General features: G+C 36.9%; 1 protein-coding gene across 5 annotated transcripts; it reads left to right on the top strand.

Annotated features, from left to right (window-relative positions):
• Window positions 1-32: 32 nt before the first annotated feature.
• Window positions 33-19,007, top strand: LOC116266777 (villin-3-like). Of its 5 annotated transcripts, none has more exons than XM_031648132.2 (23): window positions 33-54; window positions 2,184-2,335; window positions 2,478-2,577; window positions 3,624-3,692; window positions 3,771-4,007; window positions 4,099-4,276; window positions 4,362-4,494; window positions 5,060-5,219; window positions 5,332-5,482; window positions 5,570-5,661; window positions 5,826-5,981; window positions 6,453-6,521; window positions 6,595-6,663; window positions 7,135-7,272; window positions 9,235-9,363; window positions 9,601-9,748; window positions 9,842-9,852; window positions 9,942-10,082; window positions 10,158-10,283; window positions 11,472-11,537; window positions 16,053-16,320; window positions 18,015-18,241; window positions 18,489-19,007. In XM_031648132.2, the coding sequence occupies exons 2-23, from the start codon at window positions 2,280-2,282 to the stop codon at window positions 18,600-18,602; spliced, it is 2,838 nt and encodes a 945-aa protein (XP_031503992.1). In that variant the 5' UTR covers window positions 33-54; window positions 2,184-2,279; the 3' UTR covers window positions 18,603-19,007. The 5 variants fall into 5 exon arrangements, with proteins under 5 accessions (XP_031503992.1, XP_031503993.1, XP_031503990.1 ...); XM_031648133.2 differs by lacking the exon at window positions 33-54 and adding an exon at window positions 119-394 and having other exon boundaries at window positions 16,056-16,320; XM_031648130.2 differs by lacking the exon at window positions 33-54 and adding an exon at window positions 121-394.
• The last annotated feature ends 1,843 nt before the right edge of the window (window positions 19,008-20,850 follow it).

Here is a 20,850-nt window from a genome sequence, read left to right as displayed (position 1 = left end):
GTCAATCCTCACTCTTCATTTTTCCTGGTGGACGACTGAGCTGGGCGGTGGCGGGTGGGCACTCTGTCTGCTCCCTTTCCATTTTTTTTTTTCGAACCTCTGAGTTTTACGCCTCCCATATGTTACCATGGCCGATCAACAGTTCACCCCATGAATCGCCCTTCCTCTCTTCCATAGCTCTTCGTCTTTCTTGTCTTTTACAGTCTGTCTGTTGCTCCAAAAAAAGTGGGTACCGCTGTTAATTTAATAGCAATTACAATTTAAATCCCTTCTCCCATGGAAAGCAATAGACTAAAAATAAGAACTAAGCTTTCCTTTTTCCTTTTCGCCATAAAGATCCCTTTACTCTCCACCCTTTCTCTCTCTCTCTCCCTCTCTCAGCTGATCGAATCAGGTTTCTCTCTCTCTCTCTCTTTCTCTCTCTCTCGATTGCCCCTGCATAAGGCGATCTTGCTTCGTTTTGCTATCATTTTTTTTAGTTCTTTGGTTTTTGGTGAGTGGATCGTCCGATCAATGTTCGGTCAGTTGGATTTTATGCTGCTGGTTTGGTCTTAGATGGGATTTCTCATCGCCGGTTTTTCTGTTGTTATTTTGGTCGATGGATTTTCTAGAATCACTTTTTATATGCTCTCTTATTTTTATATCTTTCTGGTTCGAGTTGGTTGTTTCTCGGTGGAGGCTGCGGATTGAGTTGGTGGCGAGCTTCCTTTTTCATTCGGGTTCCTTGACGGGCCGTTTCTTGAATTTGCTGGAGATTTGGATCGAGCAGATGATTATCTTTGCTTTAGAATCGATCGATGGTTGCAAAAGGTGGGGTGAGTGGAGGGAGAACCCGAGTGATAGTGATCCATGTTGATCTTGGTGGGTTCTTGATGGCGTTTATCTTCCACCACTGTTGCAGTGGGAGCGTACAGCGTAGTGAAGAAAGACCTTTTAGTGTTGGTGATCGATAGTGATGATGGTGAGTTTCTTAGGTGAGAGTGTGGAGTAGTTCTGTGGTTAACTAACTCTTGGACTGTAGAGGAGACGAAGTTGAATTTTGATATTGCAGTTGATGGAGTGTGGTTCGTTGTTTGTTGCAAGAGAACATTATAGGGATAAATGGTAGGCAAATTTTAGCATCTAACATGACAGTCTTGGCTTCCGTTATTTCTGAATGACTGATTGAAATCGGCTATAATCTGATTGATCATTCCACTGATACCATGCTTTCGTGCTTCTCAATCAGTAGATATCAGCATAGTTTTTTGCATAAATATCGCCTCTTTATCGGAACAATGTCATGACTCCTTTTATGCTTTTACAAAAATAAGAAAATCCTGGGAGTCGTTTAATAATTTCGGCACACGACCTTTTTTGTTTTGCCTGATGAAACCCCAAGATGAATTTCGGATAGACTTGAGGATGAACTGTGGATCCCCCTGTGAGATCTCTATAGCGAACCGTGAGAATGACTGACATTAGCCTCAGCGTCGCGGTTGCTAGAAATTGAAGTGCATGTGCATCACTCTGCAGTCCATCTCTAAAGCATTTTCATCGCGCTTGCATGTTTTCATAGTTAAGATTTCTGTCTTGTTTAGTAGTGGACCGTTTGATTCCTTGATTAAACATGATATTAATTCTATCCCATAGTAATCTGACTTTGGTTAACGCGCAGAACGTTCCTTTTCTTTCCCTATTCAGTGGGAGATGAAATCTACGACACACAAAAGTTGCCTAGGAAAATCCAATAAAAAATGTTGAGAAAGTTTATTTGATTCAATGAAACTGAAGGCTAATATCAGTTTGAAAGAGAAACCATCCTCCCTACTCGCACAAGTTAATGGGTGGCTTCAAACAGGTCGGATTGCAACGAAGATTTTCCGAATGTGAACAGTGTGATAAATGAAACGGATGTAAACCTTGATTTTTCTTTCTGGGAAATAATGAAGTGGCTAAGTTGTCGAAGGGTTATAAGTTTATGATAGATGAACTGTTATAAGTTATGCATTGTGTAGATGTTTATCACGTTATAGCTGATGCCGGTAATTGGGTCTCTCTCTCTCTCTGAGTCTCTCCACTCTGGTCGAATGAATTGGGATACGTGCGAAGATATGACCTGGAGAAGGATAGCGTTAGTCGGTCGATAAATCCCATACCATCAGTCAGTGAATTGATGTTCTTTTTCTGGTCGTTTTGTGCAGTGCAGTACAAGTCTGCCGTTGAAGTTTCAGGAGGTAGTCATCTGTATATATATAGTTCCCAGGAGGAAGCCGATAGACGGTTGACATTACGTTGCAATGGCCGGCTCTATCAAGAACCTGGATCCTGCATTCCAGACTGTTGGTCAAAGAATGTATCCTTAAGCATTTATGAGTTATTACCTTTTTCATAATGTTGTTATTACTTCTGAAGTCAATACAGTGTCGCAGCATTTTGAAAAATGAAGTGTTCTATGCTGCCGTACTACGGTTTGCTTGTTCCTTAGCGTTTTATAGCGGGACAGAAATATGGAGAATTGAAAACTTTCAACCGGTTCCTCTGCCTAAATCTGAATACGGCAAGTTCTACACAGGGGATTCTTATATCATTTTGCAGGTAACTTCGAGTTGGAGCTGTTTTGCATTTTATACCTTCTTGACAAATCTTGTTTCAATGGACAAACATGGATTCGCTGTTTCTTGACGTCTTGAGGTTTTGTTCTTAACTGCTTGTCTGCTCATTTTGTTGCTTTTCGTGCTCTTATTGCATATTATTCTGTGATGGGGCGTGTGTATGTGTTCATACGCTATACAGAACAGTGACCTTAATGTAGGTGACCGCAATCAGGGTCGTGCATGCAACTCCTATCTTTGATTTTCCTTGTGAAGCGATATTAGTGCACTCATGTTCCTAATTTTTATAATGTACATGCAAAATTTATTGGTCTGTCCTTCATATGGTGTGTGGTAATTATTTTTATTATTACCTAAAATTGAGGCAAATACGTGATCTTCTTGAGTATCTTAAATTCTTAATGTGTATGCATTTCTATGTAATGCTAAAATTTCATTGCCTGTGAGCTGGGCCTAGATGCAAACTTATTGCATCTTAAGCACATTCATTTTCAAGTCTTTTTAGTGTGGATGCCTTTTGTGATGCTTTCTGGCAGTCCTTTCCACCTAGGAGTCTACCTGGTTGATCCATTAGTTCGTTGCATTCCTTTAGCATTGAATTCATGAAACTTCTTATATCAGTGGCAGAGTATTGATGGATTTGCACCTACTTGGTTCGTATGCCCTCTTCACTTCAGGTTCTTAGTTTATGAACACTGGATACTTGTTTAATAGCACATTATGAGTTTGAGAAACTTAGTTGTGCTTTTTATGGTTGTAACTCAAATTAGCATTACTTGATGGGATGATGCATCTCTGTTGACTGGTTATTATCTCTGTCTGTTGACTGGTTATTATCTCTGTTTATTGTATACGCACATGAGCAGAAAAGTTGTTGGTTGTCTATTCAGCGCATCATCCCTTTTTTCCCAGCAGCTTCTGCTTAGTTCACGAATGCTACCTAATATGATGAATAATTACTTAGTTCATGAGTTTACTAGACGTGGGTTATTTTTATCCATTTTCATATTCATCAAACAACTTTTTCAGACTTCTGCTGGAAAAGGTGGCAGTTATTTATACGACATCCACTTTTGGCTTGGCAAGGACACAACTCAGGTATACATCTTCTTATGGTCATGACTGGATTGAAATATTTTTGCTATTATCTTATCACAGTACCTAAAACTGGATTAGGATGAAGCTGGAACTGCTGCAATCAAGACAGTTGAGCTTGATGCGGCCCTTGGAGGGCGTGCTGTGCAACATAGAGAATTGCAAGGTCATGAATCAGACAAGTTCTTGTCATACTTCAAACCCTGTATTATTCCATTGGAAGGTGGTGTTGCATCTGGATTTAAGGAACCAGAAGTTGAGAAATTTGAGACACGATTGTATACATGTAAGGGCAAGCGAGTTGTGCGTCTAAAGCAGGTAACAAATCCATAGGTTGCATATTTATGGATATATATACACTTTTTTTTACGAGAAACAAATCGAGAACTTGAACTGGTTCTTCTTGCAGGTACCATTTGCCCGTTCCTCGTTAAATCATGATGATGTGTTTATCCTAGACACTGAAAATAAGATCTATCAATTCAATGGTGCAAACTCCAATATTCAAGAACGAGCCAAGGCTTTGGAAGTTATACAATACTTCAAGGATAAATACCATGAAGGGAAGTGTGATGTTGCAATTGTTGGTGAGTAGATCTGTCTCCCACTATGACATAGACATCCCCTGGTTTTGATAGAGTATTGCTAACTGTCCTGAGATGATCATCACAGATGATGGAAAGCTGGTGGCTGAGGGGGACTCTGGTGAATTTTGGGTTCTCTTTGGTGGTTTTGCACCAATCAGCAGAAAAGCTATAACTGAAGATGACTATGTTCCAGAAACCACTCCTGGGAAACTGTATAGGTACATAATACTCCAACACCCACTCGCATGTGTGTATTTGCCGCCAAAAAATGTCCTAGTATGACCTGAAAGCAAGGCATCTGATACAAAAATGAATAAAGGGATGGCGTTTATCTGTATTATGGAATTTTGTTTGTCAGGGAAAAATCCTTGACAAATTAGAGAACTGTCTTTGGAGAATTTTAAGGCAGTGCTGACATATATTAAGTTTGGTGTATGGAAAATGTGCAGGAACGAAATGAAAAGCACAGACCTTATTTTAAAAGGGGTTGTTAATGTTTGCAAAGTACCACTGTAAAAGGTCATGATATTTTTAAACAGGTGATAGTTTGAAAATGTAATACTTTTTGGAATCTGAAAATCTCATGACAAGTTTGCTATTATGTGCAAATAGTTGTTAATACTTGTCAATGTTTATTATTAACTAAGATGCTGCGCTGTAACATCACATGCATTATGCTGTCTCAACTGGAACAGTTGAAGGCTTAACTAGTAATAAGTAATTTTTTGTGATTTTATAAATAATGCCACTATGAGTGTTATTGTAATCTTTGCCTTGCTCTAGTGTTTCTGATGGTCAGGTGAAGCTTGTTGAAGGTGCATTGTCTAAAGTGATGCTTGAAAATAACCAGTGCTATCTACTGGATTGTGGAGCTGAGGTATATGTTTGGGTAGGCCGAGTGACACAACTTGAAGAAAGAAAGGCTGCAACCTTGGCTGCAGATGTAAGGTTCTTCTACTGTCATTGTTTGTTGTTCTTGCTCTTTCCACAAACTTTGTGTTCATTTCCTAATCCAGGTTATAAGTCTCCACTTAAAAGTTTGTTCAACTGTTCAGGAATTCATCTCTAGCCAAAAACGACCAAAGGCTACACGCATTATTCGGGTTATTCAAGGATTTGAGCCACAAGAATTTAGGTCAAACTTTGAAACATGGCCAGTGGGGACGAGCACCACAGTTGCTGAGGATAGTAGAGGAAAAGTAGCTGGTAAGAATAAACTGCTGAGTTGGTTTTCACTGTTAATATTGTAACCTACCACGTGATTGAAGCTGACTTTGCAATGGAATGTTTTAGCATTACTGAAGCAGCAGGGTGTTGGTGCATCTAAGGGAGCCCCGACAAATGAGGAAGTCCCTCCTTTGCTTCCGATGGGTGGAAAAATTGAGGTTTCACTTCCATCACTCCTATGACTTCACGTCTTCTTCTGTCTTTATTTTAGTTGTATATTTCATGCTATACTTATTTTTGGTCAGTTTCATAGTTGTGTACGGTGAATTACTCTGTCCTTGTCTTTCGCAATCTCAGTAACTGATGTTTCTATTATACTCAGGTGTGGAGAATAAATGGGAATGCCAAGACCATGATTTCTAAAGAAGATATTGGTAAATTTTACAGTGGGGATTGTTACCTTGTTCTCTATACCTACCCTGGTGACAAGAAGGAGGAGTACTTTTTGTGCTGTTGGTTTGGAAAAGATAGCATTTTGGTAAGCATTGTTTTGTCCTTTTCCTTTAAATTCCTTTCTCTCTAATGTAACTAAATAAGTTATCTTAAGCAAATTAGAGGCTATGCTATAAACAGGCACTCCAACTACCAACATTTTTCGTTCTTGCGCAATGTGGTTAATTAATTTATCAAACTTGAGAAAGAAAACATTTTTTTGATTTATACGAAGTGACTTTTTTTCTTCCCTTCCAAGCGCTCAGCTAGGCAAGCATCATCCTATGGCATTTGGAATTCTTTCTATTAGTTCACTTTCTAATCAAAATGTTTTCTCCTCATATATCACTGATGTAGTTTGTTTTGCTTAATGATTCTTCTAACCTTTCATGTAATGTTACTGAGTAGATGTTATTGGTCATTCTGATTTAGAAGATAATTTGAATGTTTTTAGGTACACTTCTTTGTAGTTTTTTGGGATTTAATAAATGAAACAAACATTTGAATATGCTTGTAGGATGACCAAGCCACTGCAATTCGATTGGCAAATACTATGGCAAACTCCCTGAAGGGGAGACCTGTTCAGGTATGGTCTTGTGCAAAAGTTAAGGTTCAGAATTCATGGGGATCCATATGTTAAATGCTCAAGCTTTCTGCAGGGCCGTGTTGTTCAAGGAAAAGAGCCACCACAATTTATAGCACTCTTTCAGCCTATGATTGTCCTGAAGGTAGTCAGCGATTCATCCTTCTATTTTTAGTTCCTAATTGCATGCACATTTTAGTTCTGCTGTATATGAAGTTGTATTCCTTGCAGGTGAAGTTTTTTCTGCATCATAAGTGCTTCCTCCTGCAACTCATAAACAACAGTCACCTTTGTGACATTTTTAGAAGCTCATGATATTTGACACTATATTCAGAATATTGCCTGATGAATGTTTAGATATTGACTTGATATCATCAGCATAGTCCTGGAAGATTCTTCACGGCAACCCTTAGATTGTGTTTCATTTATTAAAATTTCCAGAGAAATGCTTGTCACCATTATCCTTCAATTATTTTTTTCCTGGTTTTATAACTTCTTAGGATCTTATTATTTTTCATCAGAGAGACATTGAAAGACCTTTTGAGAACAATGGAGATTGATGTTGATGCTTATGAAATGGGCATCTTTACAGCAAATTCCTCTTTCTTCTGTGCAGGGTGGACTAAGCTCTGGCTACAAAAAGTTCATAGCAGATAAAAATTTGAAGGATGAAACCTATGGTGCTGATGGTGTTGCACTAATAAGAATTTCTGGTGTCTTGGCGCATAACAACAAAGCAGTTCAAGTTGATACGGTACACAAATACTTTATGTATTGATGGAAATGCTTCAGAACATTTTAAAATGTAAATTCAGTGTACATTCGGTTATACTGTCTGTTAGTTTTTGTCGTTTGCTGTATATGTTTTTAATGCTTCATAAGAAAAACAAGGGTTTGTGTTGATGGATGAAGTATAATTGCCATAATAAACCTCCTAGTATCTGCAAACTAGCACCAGTTCAAGCATGTAATCATCAAAATAAATAGTTGAGTGAAGTGTCTGACTGAACTAAGTTTATGCATATTGCATTTATTTAAATGCAAGTGAATATGTTCATAAGCCTGGGCCTTTATGTTTCATATCATTTCATATGCACTTCTCTGTACATTATTTTGTAGGTTCAATACTTCAAACAGGAGAGCTGCATGGCAAGGCTGCATCATCATATCCACAAGGTCTGGATACATCTCGTTCATGGACTATTGCTTTCCTCCCCCACGCCCCCACCCTGAAAAAATGCTATTTCATCAACTAAGCAAACCATATGGGAAGTGTCTAACAAAATTGAGGACTCAACGTTATTTTTTGCTATATTAGTCTCATTAACATATTTTTGGAAAAGCTAAACTTATCCTCCATACAAGTGCCTTTTTTCAATAGTTACTCTTTGTTGTTTTCCAACATTGCATACTTTTGGCACATAAACCTAATTCATATAGGTGTGGGTGCAGGTATAAATGCAAAAAGAGTGAAAATCAACCTAAAAAAATAATGTGGGTGCGGAGTATAAACGAGGTAAAATCCAGTATACTATGGAGAAAAAAACATTTGAAAATAGAATTATCGAGTGCAACTTTGGCTCCCAATAACAAAGGTAAACATAGTTAGGTCAAGGTTCAACATTAAGAAGCACAATGAAGATAAAATTTAAAAAGGAAAACAAGATGAACAAGGGGAAAAATGACGCAATGCTTCAAGTAAATGTTTGACTATTCGTTTTTCAACAAATTTGACCACAGACTCTTTGTTATCGACAAGGCCCCTCAACCACACCTACATGTTGGTTCGGGTGCCTTGCGGACAACAAAGAGTTCATGGTCAAATTTGTTGAAAACCGAACCATCGAAAATTTACTTGAAGCTTTGCTTCATTTAGGCCCCTTGTTCATTCTGTTTTCCTTTTTATTTTTCTATCTTCATTGTGCTTCTTAGACATTGAACCAAAACCTAACTAGATTTATGCTTTGTCATTTGGGGCCAAAGCAGTGCTTGATAATTCTATTTCCAAATGTTTTTTTCTCCATAATATACTGGATTTTACCTCATTTATACTCCACGCCCATGTTATTTTTTCAGATTGACATCACACTTTTTGCATCCCTACCTGCACCCACACCGTGTGAACTAGATTTATGTGTTAAAACTTAAAAGTATGCAATGTTGGAAGACATCAAAGAGTAACTATTGAAAGTATATACTTGTATGGAAGATACATTTAGATTTTTCAGAACCATGTTAATGAGATTAATATAGCAAAAAGTAATACTGACAGTCCTCAATTTTGTTAGAAACTTCACGCATGGTTTGCTTTGTTGATGAAATTGCATTTTTTTGCAGGGTATAGGTGGGGCGAGGAAGGGAAGAATCCACGAACGAGATGTATCCAAGACTTTGTGGATATGATAATGCAACCTTGCCATGCAGCTCTCCTATTTGAAGTTGAACCTACAAAATAATTTACAGAGAAGTGCAGATGCAATGATAAGAAAACTATGAGCCTGGGCTTATGAACATATTTACCTTCACTGTTTTAAATGTTGGTAACAACAACTATTTGAATTTTGGACTAAGGAGTACTAGATCCTATGTTCATGTTTTAATACCAATTGGTTTCATAAAAAATGTACCCTAAGCGATGGTTATGTAATGAGTTACAAACTTGCAATGGACAAAGTTGTAGCTAATTTTACTCATAGCTTCATGAATTTCTATTCAGGTAGCTTCATCCTTGAGTACCAATGATTGTTTTGTGCTGCAATCGGGATCTTCAGTTTTTACTTGGCATGGAAATGTAAGCTCTACTGAACAACAACAGTTAGCGCTGCAAATTGCTGAATTCCTGAAGGTATGTTTTCCAAATGTTAGCTTCTATTTTTTTTGGTGCATCAGGTGCTGCATTGGACATATCATGATATTCTTTTGTTTATTGTGGATATTATCAGCCTTATACTATTTTATTTGCATCAAAATTTGCGTGTTCTGCAACAAAGTTAACTTGTATTTATGTTGGACACTTTTTGATAGCTACCTAGTTGATCTACTGTGACATTGCAACCTAACTTTTGGCTCTTTCTACTTGCAGCCGGGGGTGACTCTGAAGCATGTTAAAGAGGGAACTGAAACATCAGCATTCTGGCTTCCTCTTGGAGGCAAACAGAGTTACACAAGCAAGAAAATTGCCCAAGAAACTGTGAGGGATCCACATTTATATGCATTTTCATTGAACAAAGGTAGCTTCCACTTTGACATCTTTGTTTGCATAGTGAAAATTATTGAAATATGGGACTGACATTTTTATGTCCTTTCTTTTGGCTTTATTTCAGGGAAAATGGAGGTAAGAATTTTGCTGTAAAATATTTTTTTGAAGCAGGCCTTGGCCTTTATGCATTTTTATACTGATCATTTCTATTTTCATAATTGAAGGTCTCAGAAATTTATAACTTCTCTCAAGATGATTTATTAACGGAGGATACGATGATTCTTGACACACATGCTGAAGTCTTTGTTTGGATTGGCCAGTGTGTGGACTCCAGAGAAAAACAGAAGGCATTTGAAATTGGCCAGGTACGAAAATTGCTGTCACATAATGTGATTTGTTCATTGTAGGGTTGTAACTAATGTTTTTGGAAACAATTTCAGAAGTATATAGAGCGAGCTGCTGCTTATGAAGGATTACCTTCAGATGTTCCTCTTTACAAGGTCACAGAAGGGAATGAGCCATCTTTCTTTACCACATACTTTGTGTGGGATTCTGCTAAAGCTAATGTATGGATCTCTCCTTCATTGCTTTCCATGGTTGATTTAACATTTATGGACATTATTAGCATCTTAAAGCATTTTGCAGTGTTTCTATCATGTTGACATATGAAAGTATGGCACATTTGTCATAGTAATTGTTGAGACATGAGAGGGTAATACATGTTTTTTTTTGGGTGCACTATTTAAAACTAACTGGGGATATAGCATTTCGTATTTGTTTTATTTTGGCAATTTAATTTCTTGAAGCTCCTTCTTGTAGAATATCTGTCACTTTTGAGTAAATTGTTTTTGTTGGGTATTGTTTTAAAGAGGTGGCAAGAGAAAAAACTAGCTTGGTTCATTATTGCTGAGACAGTGTCTACCTCATCCAGTGCACAAGTCATGCAGTTATTGTTAGACAAGATGGTATTCACTTCCATATACTGGCCAAAGCATTACTACCCATGTCTTGGGGGAACATTTTCATTCTGATAGTGTAGGTAAACTGATGACCGGTACTGGTGCAGTAGCTAGTTCTAGTTTAATTTAGTTGTTTTTCCACCAGTCTCTTGCTATATTCATACCTGTTCATTGTTCCTATAAGGTTTTGGGGCATTGTTAACAATTATTTCTCACTGTGATTAATCTGGTTTGTTGTTCTTATTTCTCCTAGTCTGAAGTATATAATTGATTCTTGTCCTACTTTGACTTGAGAAAATTTTGTCCCTTAGATTAATTAATCACGTGAAAATGTTTTTCTCTTCTTGGTCACGCTTTTAGACATTTTGCTGGATGAGAATTAAGCAGAACACTGAGTAACTATTCTTCAGGGAATTAACGTTTCATGGTCCATCTGGCTTTTCTGCCATACAATGTCCACTCTCTTCTGTCTTTTGATGATTATTTCTACTATTGAATCTTCCTCTCCTTCTTCATTTTATTTTCTGATTCAAAAAGTTGAAGAGAGAGGTGGAGGCTGCAGCTTGTCCGGGATCATGGTTTTCTAAGTTTGGAATTCATGTTTTTACAGCATGTTCCTGTTGATCTCATCTATTACATGATTATTTGATGAAATTGATCCTCCTTCTCAATTGAAGCATAGACTTGCATATATATTTTTCTGTATCTTGAAAGCACACACATGCACATATATGTTCAATAACTCAACTTCAATTTTGCTATCATTTTATACCTACCTAATAGGTGATATTGCAGGTTTCTGGAAACTCATTCCAAAAGAAGTTGCTGATGCTGCTTGGAACACCATCTCATTCCACTGAGGTAAAATTATTTCATTCATTTAGTTTTGAGGGCCTAAAATAGTGTCAATTATCAAACCATCAATAGTTTTACTGGTTTTTGTCCCATGATCTTTGGTTATTGTAATCTAACTGTTTATGCCATCTCTTTGGATGAGCCATTTTAACTTTTAGCACTTATCATTATTGGTTTTGCTTTTGGATGTTTTCATTTGCTTGTAGTAATTTTCTGTCTGTCCTTTTTTCATTATTTTGAAAACGATATAGTTTCTGTGTTTGATGGTTAGAATTTTTTTTTGGGTATAAATTGCATCTCTAAACAAGCAAAATTTTAGGAGAAACTGCTGAATCTGTTTCCAGAAAAATTTAACAAGCTTTATAGATCTTTTCGTGCTTGAACAAGTTGTTCCTGATATTTTATAAACTAATAAAAGCCTTTATGTACCTATTTGGCATAAAAAAACTTCAAAATCAAGTTGGCTCAACATAGTCACAAAAAACGCGTCATTTTCGAAAAAAACACTTCAAAAACGTAAGAAAATGAAATGCTGTTTAAAACTAAAAAAAACCATGTTTTTTGAAAAAAACGAATCACATTTTTTCACTTTTTTCATTTTTTATATTTTTTTTAATTCCAAACAATTTTTTTTTTTCAGTTTTTGTTTGTTATTTGTTGCAAATCTACGTATCTTTTGATGTTTGTGTTATTATTTTCTCACTTATTTTTTTTCTCCCATTTTTAGTTTTTAAAATTTTTAAAATTTACCGTATTTTCCCATTTTTTTCAAGCTCGCCGTATTATACCTGAGAAAAATCTCGCCGTTCAAAACTCCAAAATGTTATTTGTGACTATGGGTTCAACTAATGGATCCTTTTATGTCATACTTGAGTGAAATTGTGGAAAAGGGGCTAGAATAGGAGATTTTTTTTGGCTAAAATATAGCCACAAACATTGCAATATTTTTGAAAATATCACAATATTAGAAAAGACAACGAAAAAGCCAAAAAAATGGGGAAAAATAGACGATATTTAAAAAAATGTAAAAATGATTATTCGGATTTATCGTGATTTTATCATCATTCCGTCATTTTTTCTTTTTTTTTTGTTTTCATTTTTTCCAACCCTTGTTTTATTGTTTTATTTATTACTTTATGATTTTTTTGTTTTAAAATATGTTTTATATGTCTTATTATTTTTTCTTTTATTTTATTCTGAAGTTTGAACCTAGTGTTTTGAATTTTTTTATTTTTTAGAAACTCCAAGTTTTCCCTTAAAAGAACAACTTTGCTAAAAAATACTTACCAAGACTTCGCCCATAAAAACCCGAGAACGATATTTGTGGCTATGGGCTGAAAAGAGCTAAGAGTTCATACGAGGTCAGACCTAGTGTTGATAGGCATGCTTGGTTTACCTTGTGTGTCACTGAGCTGGGCCACATAATACGATGGACAACTGACAGCAATGCCCTGAAGTGTGTACAATAATTTCACTTTTCTCTAAACATTTTGCAAATATATCTGCCTGTTAAAACAGCTTTGTGGGTAAGAGGAGAAAAGCCTGATTTCAGGACAAGATTGGGAAGGGGAACCCCATTTACATGTAGCATGATGGTGGAAATAGAAAAGAGGATCCTAATCAGCATGGTAGTAGAAGGACCAAGAATTCAGATTGGTAGAGGGCAATGTTGCTAGATTAGAAAGGGTAAACATGAAGGGAGGATAGAAGTGGAACTGTGTAAAGGAGATGTAGCACGGTAGGTGCGGGTGCCGGACCGACACATCCCCAAAACTTTAGGTGCGGCGGTGCGGCAAGAGTATTTATTATTATTATTAATTTATTATCATAATATATATACACAATAAGAATTAAGAAATTAAATTTAAGAGTATGCACTATAGTCTATACACTCTACACTACACACTTTATGGGTAAATTATATATGAATATCATATATTACATACTTATAAGTTATAATGTATTGTGTATATGAATGCAACATATTAAGCATTAACATGCTTACAAAGAACAAACATTAAACAAGTAAACAAAAAACAACAAAAACAGGACGGACCGCAGAAATGAAAAAAAAATGCTAAGCAAGAAATAGCAGTCGTTGCAGCAAAACACAAAACTGAGAAAGTGAAAAAACTAACAGTCAGATATGAACATTTACTGATTTAAGCATAAAACAAAAAAATAGAAGCACTAGTGCTGTGAGTTGTTAGTTGAATCAGTGACACAAAAAATGAAATACAAAATCAAGAGTGCAATGAGGAAGTGCAGATGACAGAATCAAGCCAGAGATAGATAGAAAAACAACTGTTTTGCAGGAAATAGGGTTGAGAAAGATGCAGACGACAATACTACTGAAATAGGGTAGAGAAGTCTTTTGCTCCACTCGAAAACCCATCACACGTTGCTGACGGCCGTTGTTCGACCCCCTCAGTCGCCGGAAATGACCTTCCATTCTGCTAGATTCTTCAATGAAACCAGCAGAACCCATGCAAAAGAGGAGCACATGGGAGGAGAGAAAAAGGGTACGCGATTGTGCCCTAAACCCTCTTTTTAACGTGAAAATTTGTTAAAATAAAAAATATCGAAAAAGGACAACAATAGGCTTGACACGGTTTGCCCACACCTGACTCGAGTCGGGTGCGTGTCCAAAATGGACGAAAATGATAAGGTGTGGTGAGCCGCACCCAACTCTTGTTGACTTGTGCTGGGTGTGAATCTGGGCCACACCCATGTCCGCACCCGCACCCGAGTTGTGTCGACACAGGTGTGGCAGTCATTTTGCAGCGTCCGTGTGACTTAGGGCAAGACTCTCAATGCACGAGATATAAAGAATTGATTTAGATTTAAAATGAGAATGGAATCCAAAACCCAGGTGAAATATGCATGGAACAGGAACTGAAAAATAATATGAGAAAAAAAAACATCAATCAGTTAAAGAATTAGAAGAAAGATTAGATTAAATTGGAATAAGGTCAATATCTTTCTTTGTTTAACTAGAACATATAATATATTTTGTACTATGAATGGAAACATGTGCACAATTGTTGCTGATAACTTAAAATAAAATTGACTTGATCCAGCAATTGATTGCATTTTTTTGGGATGAAAATATTGCCCAAGTCCCCAAAGAATAAAACAATTTCAAAACATTCAGCTGGTCAAAAATTGAGATAAGCTTATTTCTACAAGTGACAAAGTGCATTCGTTCATTATGCATAATTAATTTGGGCAAATTTTTTAAATGTGAGTAACAAATAGTTATTTATCAGATGTGACGTATTCCTTATGCAATGCATGGATCTCTCTCTCTCTCTCTCACCACCCCACAACCACCAGCCCCCTCCCTCCACCACCCCCTCTCTCTCTCTCTCTCACACACACACAAACATGAATCTGGCTTACATCCATCAGTTTTAGACATGGAAAGGTGGGGGGGGGGGGGGTGACCAATTAATGCATCTTGTCTTGCCTAGGCTCTAAGCTGAACTTGCCGCATGGGCTGCATATAATGCTTTTGGTAACATAGACCAAGACATGAACCTGGATAGCATCTTTATGATGCACTTGCTCTGATCTTCATTGCCAGCCTAAAATATTTGGCCAATTAAGTATTGGAAATCCTTGACACTAGTAAAATTGGTGTGTTTTACTTGAAAGGATGGTGCTAGAAATAATTCCATGCTTAAAAAGAAAAGGGAAAGGATGGAAAAGAATGTAAAACTAGGAATTACTTTTAGTCCCACAGGTTTACCTTTTCCAATCATGCTTACTACATTAATGTTTTCGAGAAAGATTGTAATGTTTAAACCAAACCAAACAGGTTTTCTAGAATAACAATCTTTTCTGTTGTAAAGAATTGAGAATTTAAAATTTAGAAAGTTGAATTACTAATTTATAAGGCACATTAGAAAAATCAAAGGTAGCCCAGAAAAGCTTTAGGGAAGCATGTAATATGGAGTGAGGATGGGGGAAAGCAGAATTGCCATTATGTTGTGAAAGGTGTTTGCACCTCCATAATGTGTTTTCTAAAGAAGTAACTTTTCCCTTTCTGTGTACTTCCCAAGACTCGCAAAACTAGGAAAAGAAGCTATAGTGTGAAACAGGAAACTGAAAGTAGGTACAAGAGACTCAAAGATTTGAGGAAAGTATTTATTTGTTTTAGAAATTCTGCTGAAGAGCTGGTATACTCTTAGCATGGGTTGGTATTTGTATAATGAAATGTTCACCTAGGGTGTTCTTCAACATATGCAAGGCTGAACAAGAATACTCTAATGACCTCTTTATTTCAAAAAATGAATCAATATTGCTGTTTCTTCATTAGGCACTCAAAATTCTTTTAATCTCAATTAGTTGAGTTGCCATTAGAATTAAGATGACAAGAAACTCAATTCAGCGAAGTCTGTCATGTTTTGTTTTTCTGGATTCCTTCTTTTGAATATGCAGTTGTATCCTGTTATCGTGCTTTAGATGATTCAACATAAAGGAGTTACCTTATTTTCAGTTTGTATCCCTTGTTTTCAGAAGTCTGACAGCAGTAACAGATCCAACGGCAAACAAGGGGGCCCAACACAAAGAGCCTCTGCTATGGCTGCTTTAACTTCTGCATTTAACCCTTCTAGTGGCCCCAAAACCTCACCTCCAAGACGTGGCAGTTATTCTTCTGGACAAGGTTCTCAAAGAGCAGCTGCTGTAGCAGCACTTTCATCAGTTCTTACTGCTGAAAGGAAGGGATCATCTGAAGCTACTCCACCGCGGTTCAGGAGTTCATCACCAGATATCTCTGAGACTGGTAAATCTAAATATTGGTTTTCTTTTTTTGTTGCGTAGACTATGTACCATGTAGTTAAAGTTCCTATACAGTGCATAGGCGTTGAGTGGAACCTAGAGCCTAGGTGGGACTAGGTGGTGATCTAAAAGCAGAAAAAGAAGAAGGCAACAAGTAAATTCAGAGTATGTTATTAATTGAGTTAAACAAAACAAGTAAGTCACACCACCATATCACATTAGACATATCATACCATAAAAACAAACATAACTAGAAAAAATTTTAGGGCTGCTTTGGAAGCAGTAGGAAGACAAAGGAAAAGCACAAAAGAAGAGGAAGAGAAAAGAGCAAGAAGAAGACAGGTGTAAGAAGAAGAAGAGGAGGATGATGAAATGTAAGGAAAAACCGAAAAAGGAAGAAACAAGAAAAATTATGAACTGATATAAAAGGGAGAAAAATTGATGCCTTACATTATCTCACGATTTGGGGTTGGTTGTCTCCTCATGCCTCTCCTTTTGCACACATAAATAGCCAAAGAAAACTAAGAGAATATGGAAAGCATACTTCTTTTTTCTTATTCTCATTAGAAATACAAGTTAAAAAATAACCAAGGAAAACTAAGAGAATATGGAAGCATACTTCCTTTTTCTTATTTTCATTAGAAATAAAAGCTAAAAAACATTATTTTATTTTAGAACCTAGGCGCTCTAGAGCATGGGCGAGGTTAGGCTCCCTAAGCTCAGTGAATTGCAAGTTGCGTTGGGTGTAGCTGATGGCTCTCTCTCTCTCTCTCTTTTTCTCCCAGAGTAACTAATTTAGCTGTTATTTTTTTCTTCTCTTTGAAACGTTCATTTTCTATTTTTTTTTTCTCTTAAGAATTTAGATGTGAAGATGTTTGCAGTTTGCACTATGTAAGTAATGGGGCCAGGACTGGCTGAATAATGATAGCAAGTTTGAACCTCCAGATATTATTATATGAACTTGTTCTACAAAAGATGGACTAAAAAATGCTATCTCAGCAAGAGTTATTAAAGTATGTCACCATATTACATAGTCAATCTTCCCTGATTGTTGTAACCACTTAAGTTTCTTTGTCTTCCTTGTGTGCTGGAATCTGGTTTTTGGCTTTTTTGTTTTGGAAAAAAACTTGTCCACTATGAGATTGGAAATAAGTTGGTGACCATTGTTGCTGCCACTTGCGGAACATGAGATTCAAAGTATGTGTCACTTTGTCCAACTGGCTTTTTTTAGTTAATGAGATGTTGCGTTTGGCTTCTTTTGTGGATTGTATCCTTTCATTTCTGGTCAAATTTTGCCGTTTGTCAGGTTAAATAAGCTCAATATAGTCACATACGTCTCTTGAAATTTTCAGGTAAACAAATCCAAAGCATAATAAAAGAATATCTTTTGGCCTAGAAATTTTAAGGACAGAAAGGTAATTAAGAGTTATGATATTGAAAAGGTAAATTGCAAAGATATAGTTATAATATCATAAGGTTAGATACTTTGAATATCCCAATCTACCGGAGGTTTTGAAACTATAGTGGATAATGTTATGAAAGCTGAACAGATTAGTGACCATCTTTGAATTACCATGGTTCCTTGACAGAATGGAATGCATAGAAAAGAATTGCTCTTTTTTACGGAAGTATAGGTACCAATGTGGAAACCATTTGCTTCTGAAATTTCTAAGCGTAAGGTGCAATATCAAACTGCAGATGGCAAGAGTTCCAGTGCAAGTTCTGTAGCTGAAGAACAAGAAGCACCTAAAGAGACTGCAGAAACAAGTGTGTCTCTTTTCGAGTACCATGGTGAAGATGCGGGGGAAAAACAAGAGGTGGTGGTGTTGGAGGAGAATGGAAGCGGTGGGAGCACTTTCAGTTATGAGCGTCTTAAAGCAAAGTCGAGTAATCCTGTCACTGGAATCGACTATAAAAGAAGAGAGGTTAGTTCTGTTGCATTTTTCATCAGTTCGTGGTTTACACATATTCCTTTTGGATATAAAAAGGAAAAAAAGTTGACACAGCCATTATTGGTTGAGAACTTGAGACACTATCAACTATGAGGGTGGCGCTGTCAAATGGGTGTTTCAGTACTTCAGGGTGCATGACAATATTTTCTTTGAAATAGGTTTGTTACAGCTAGCTCGATCTGATATAACTGGGTAACTCACCTTCGTCCCAATATTGCAGTCTTACCTATCAGATGTGGAGTTCGAGAAAGTATTTGGCTTGAAGAAGGAAGCATTCTATCAACAGCCTAAGTGGAAGCAAGACATTCAAAAGAAGAGGGCTGATCTCTTTTAGTTTGTCCATCGAAGCATGGTGTGAATGCTTTTCTTGTTATTAATTCTTTTATATAAGCAGTATTTTGGTACTGGTGGTTATGGTCTTTGGAGGCAAAACGGCAGCATAGTTTTGATTGTCGCTATCAGGTTGTCGGCTTCCGATTATTAGCATGTCATGGGTCGTGTATGTAAGGCAAGATTTGAGAAGATAGTTAGTACCAATTCTTTCTTTTTTGGGAGCACTGTTTGACGTTGCTGCTCCTATTTGTTTGCTAAAACCTCAGTCTGTTTTTCATTGGTTGGGGATGTGTGCCCCCTATGGGAGGGGAGTAAAGTTTCTTGGTAGTTTGTATTTGCCAGTGTATGGATATATGCTGCATAGCAATTCAAATTAATTTTGTTTGGCTGGTGCTTTTCTGGAAAATTTTCTCTTTTCTGAAGATCTTTTTTTCCCCCTCGTCTTCTGATGACGAGCGCGAGCTACTAAGCCTTACGGGAGGCAACACCATGGAAAGATCTGGCAATATAATCGCAGAAGCATTCCCATTTAAGTCAAATTTGAATTGTCAGTGGATTCACATTTGAATATTATATTTGAAAAATCAGATTCCACATACCTCCGTCAGATTCAAATCACGTACCTCTGTCAGATTCAAATCACGTACCTCTGTCAGATTCAAATCTTACTATCACATACCCCTATCACATATGCTTGAGGGGTTTGGCACAATGGTCAGGGTGGGTTTGGTAGGAAGTCTGGGGTCTGGTAGGAAGTCTGTCTTTGTTTTTTAGTTTGCTTCATTTTTTTTTTTACCGTAATTTAATCTGAGGCACAAAAAACATAGGATGAAAATCTTATGACCACATTCAGGGGCGGAGGGAAGGACGAGCCGCCTAGGCCATGGCCTCACCCCAGCCAATGATTTTTTTTTTTACATTAAAAAAATAATATTTTTTAATTGCGTAATGTATTTTTTGTATTAGAATTTAGTTTGGCCCTACCCGGATCGAGAAGTTAGACTGCCGGCCTGCCCTTGAAAAAAATCTTGACTCCGCCCCCAACCACATTAGATATAAGTGGTCATATCATGATAGGATCCCAGTCACCATATAAAACTCAAATTTAAATTCAGATATAAAATTGCGGAGCTTTCCAACCTGATTAGTAACCCAATCATAACTTAATTACTATATCTGACCAACTGGATTTCGTTTGATAATTGAGTATACCGAACCCTTCCCACTCCCCACGTATGGTGTCATTTTTCTGCCATTCAAAAGCACACGAAGGTTTAAAAATGCAAGACAATGACACTGTTTTTTTGTTCTAAATTTCAATGGTAGATATACGCTAATGCACAAGAAAGAAAAGGTAGTGAAGAACTATGATAAGACGGACGAAAGGTTACATGATCGAGAACCATGTTTTACTGCCAAGGTTCAGGTACGTCTTGTGTTGTCCCATTAATCTCATCATTAACAAGACTAACTTTACCAATTTTAGTAACTTCTATTGGAAATTTCTTTTTATCGGTGCTTAAGGGGCCATTGGCATTAGAAAAATCATGAGTGTGTTACATGAATCTGTTTCAAAAAAGGAACAGATTAGTAGAACCTTTGTTGAAGAGTATTTACCCCAATTTTAGGACATATTCATGAAACACTATAACAATGTTCCTGATGCCAAATGGCTCTTAAAGTTAAAGGTACTTATCATCAATTACTTCACGTTACAGACTTGCTTAAAAAAAATTTAAAATTCAAGAAAGATTAGTTAAGAAGAAAACAAGAGGGCATGGTGGCACTCATTGCTCTCCTTTTTGGGCGATGTTGTCCTGTAATTGCTCATCTGAGGAAAGAGTGCGGGACAGAGGAAAAGGAAGAGAGTTTCTTCTCTTTATGTGTGGTCACCACAAGAGTGTGACAAAGAAAGAGAGAGAATGGGAGAGAAAGAAATTAAGAAGAAAAACTTAACTTTTTTGTTGTTTTCCATCTTCTCCAGTTTTATCCTTTTGTATTTGTAATGATGGAGCAAGAGAAAGAAAACGCTTAGTGGGGAAGGTGATCACTCCATATTAAAACAGTGAGTCCCACCAGAGGAAGGACTTATTGCCGGCGGTTTTTTGGTGCCAAGAAGACTTTAGCGACAAAACTTTGAAAACAAATGTAAACAACCCGCTCAACCACCAAGCATTAATTTCCTTGGTCACCCATTTCTTTTAGCTTTTAGGCGCTAGTAACTTGGCCCGGCAAATTTGCCAAGCCGA

This window comes from Nymphaea colorata, chromosome 13, assembly GCF_008831285.2.
Source record: "Nymphaea colorata isolate Beijing-Zhang1983 chromosome 13, ASM883128v2, whole genome shotgun sequence".
In the NCBI taxonomy this organism is placed as follows: domain Eukaryota; kingdom Viridiplantae; phylum Streptophyta; class Magnoliopsida; order Nymphaeales; family Nymphaeaceae; genus Nymphaea; species Nymphaea colorata.
The sequence above is the reverse complement of the archived record's forward strand: the minus strand, read 5'-3'. Positions and strand labels throughout refer to the sequence as shown.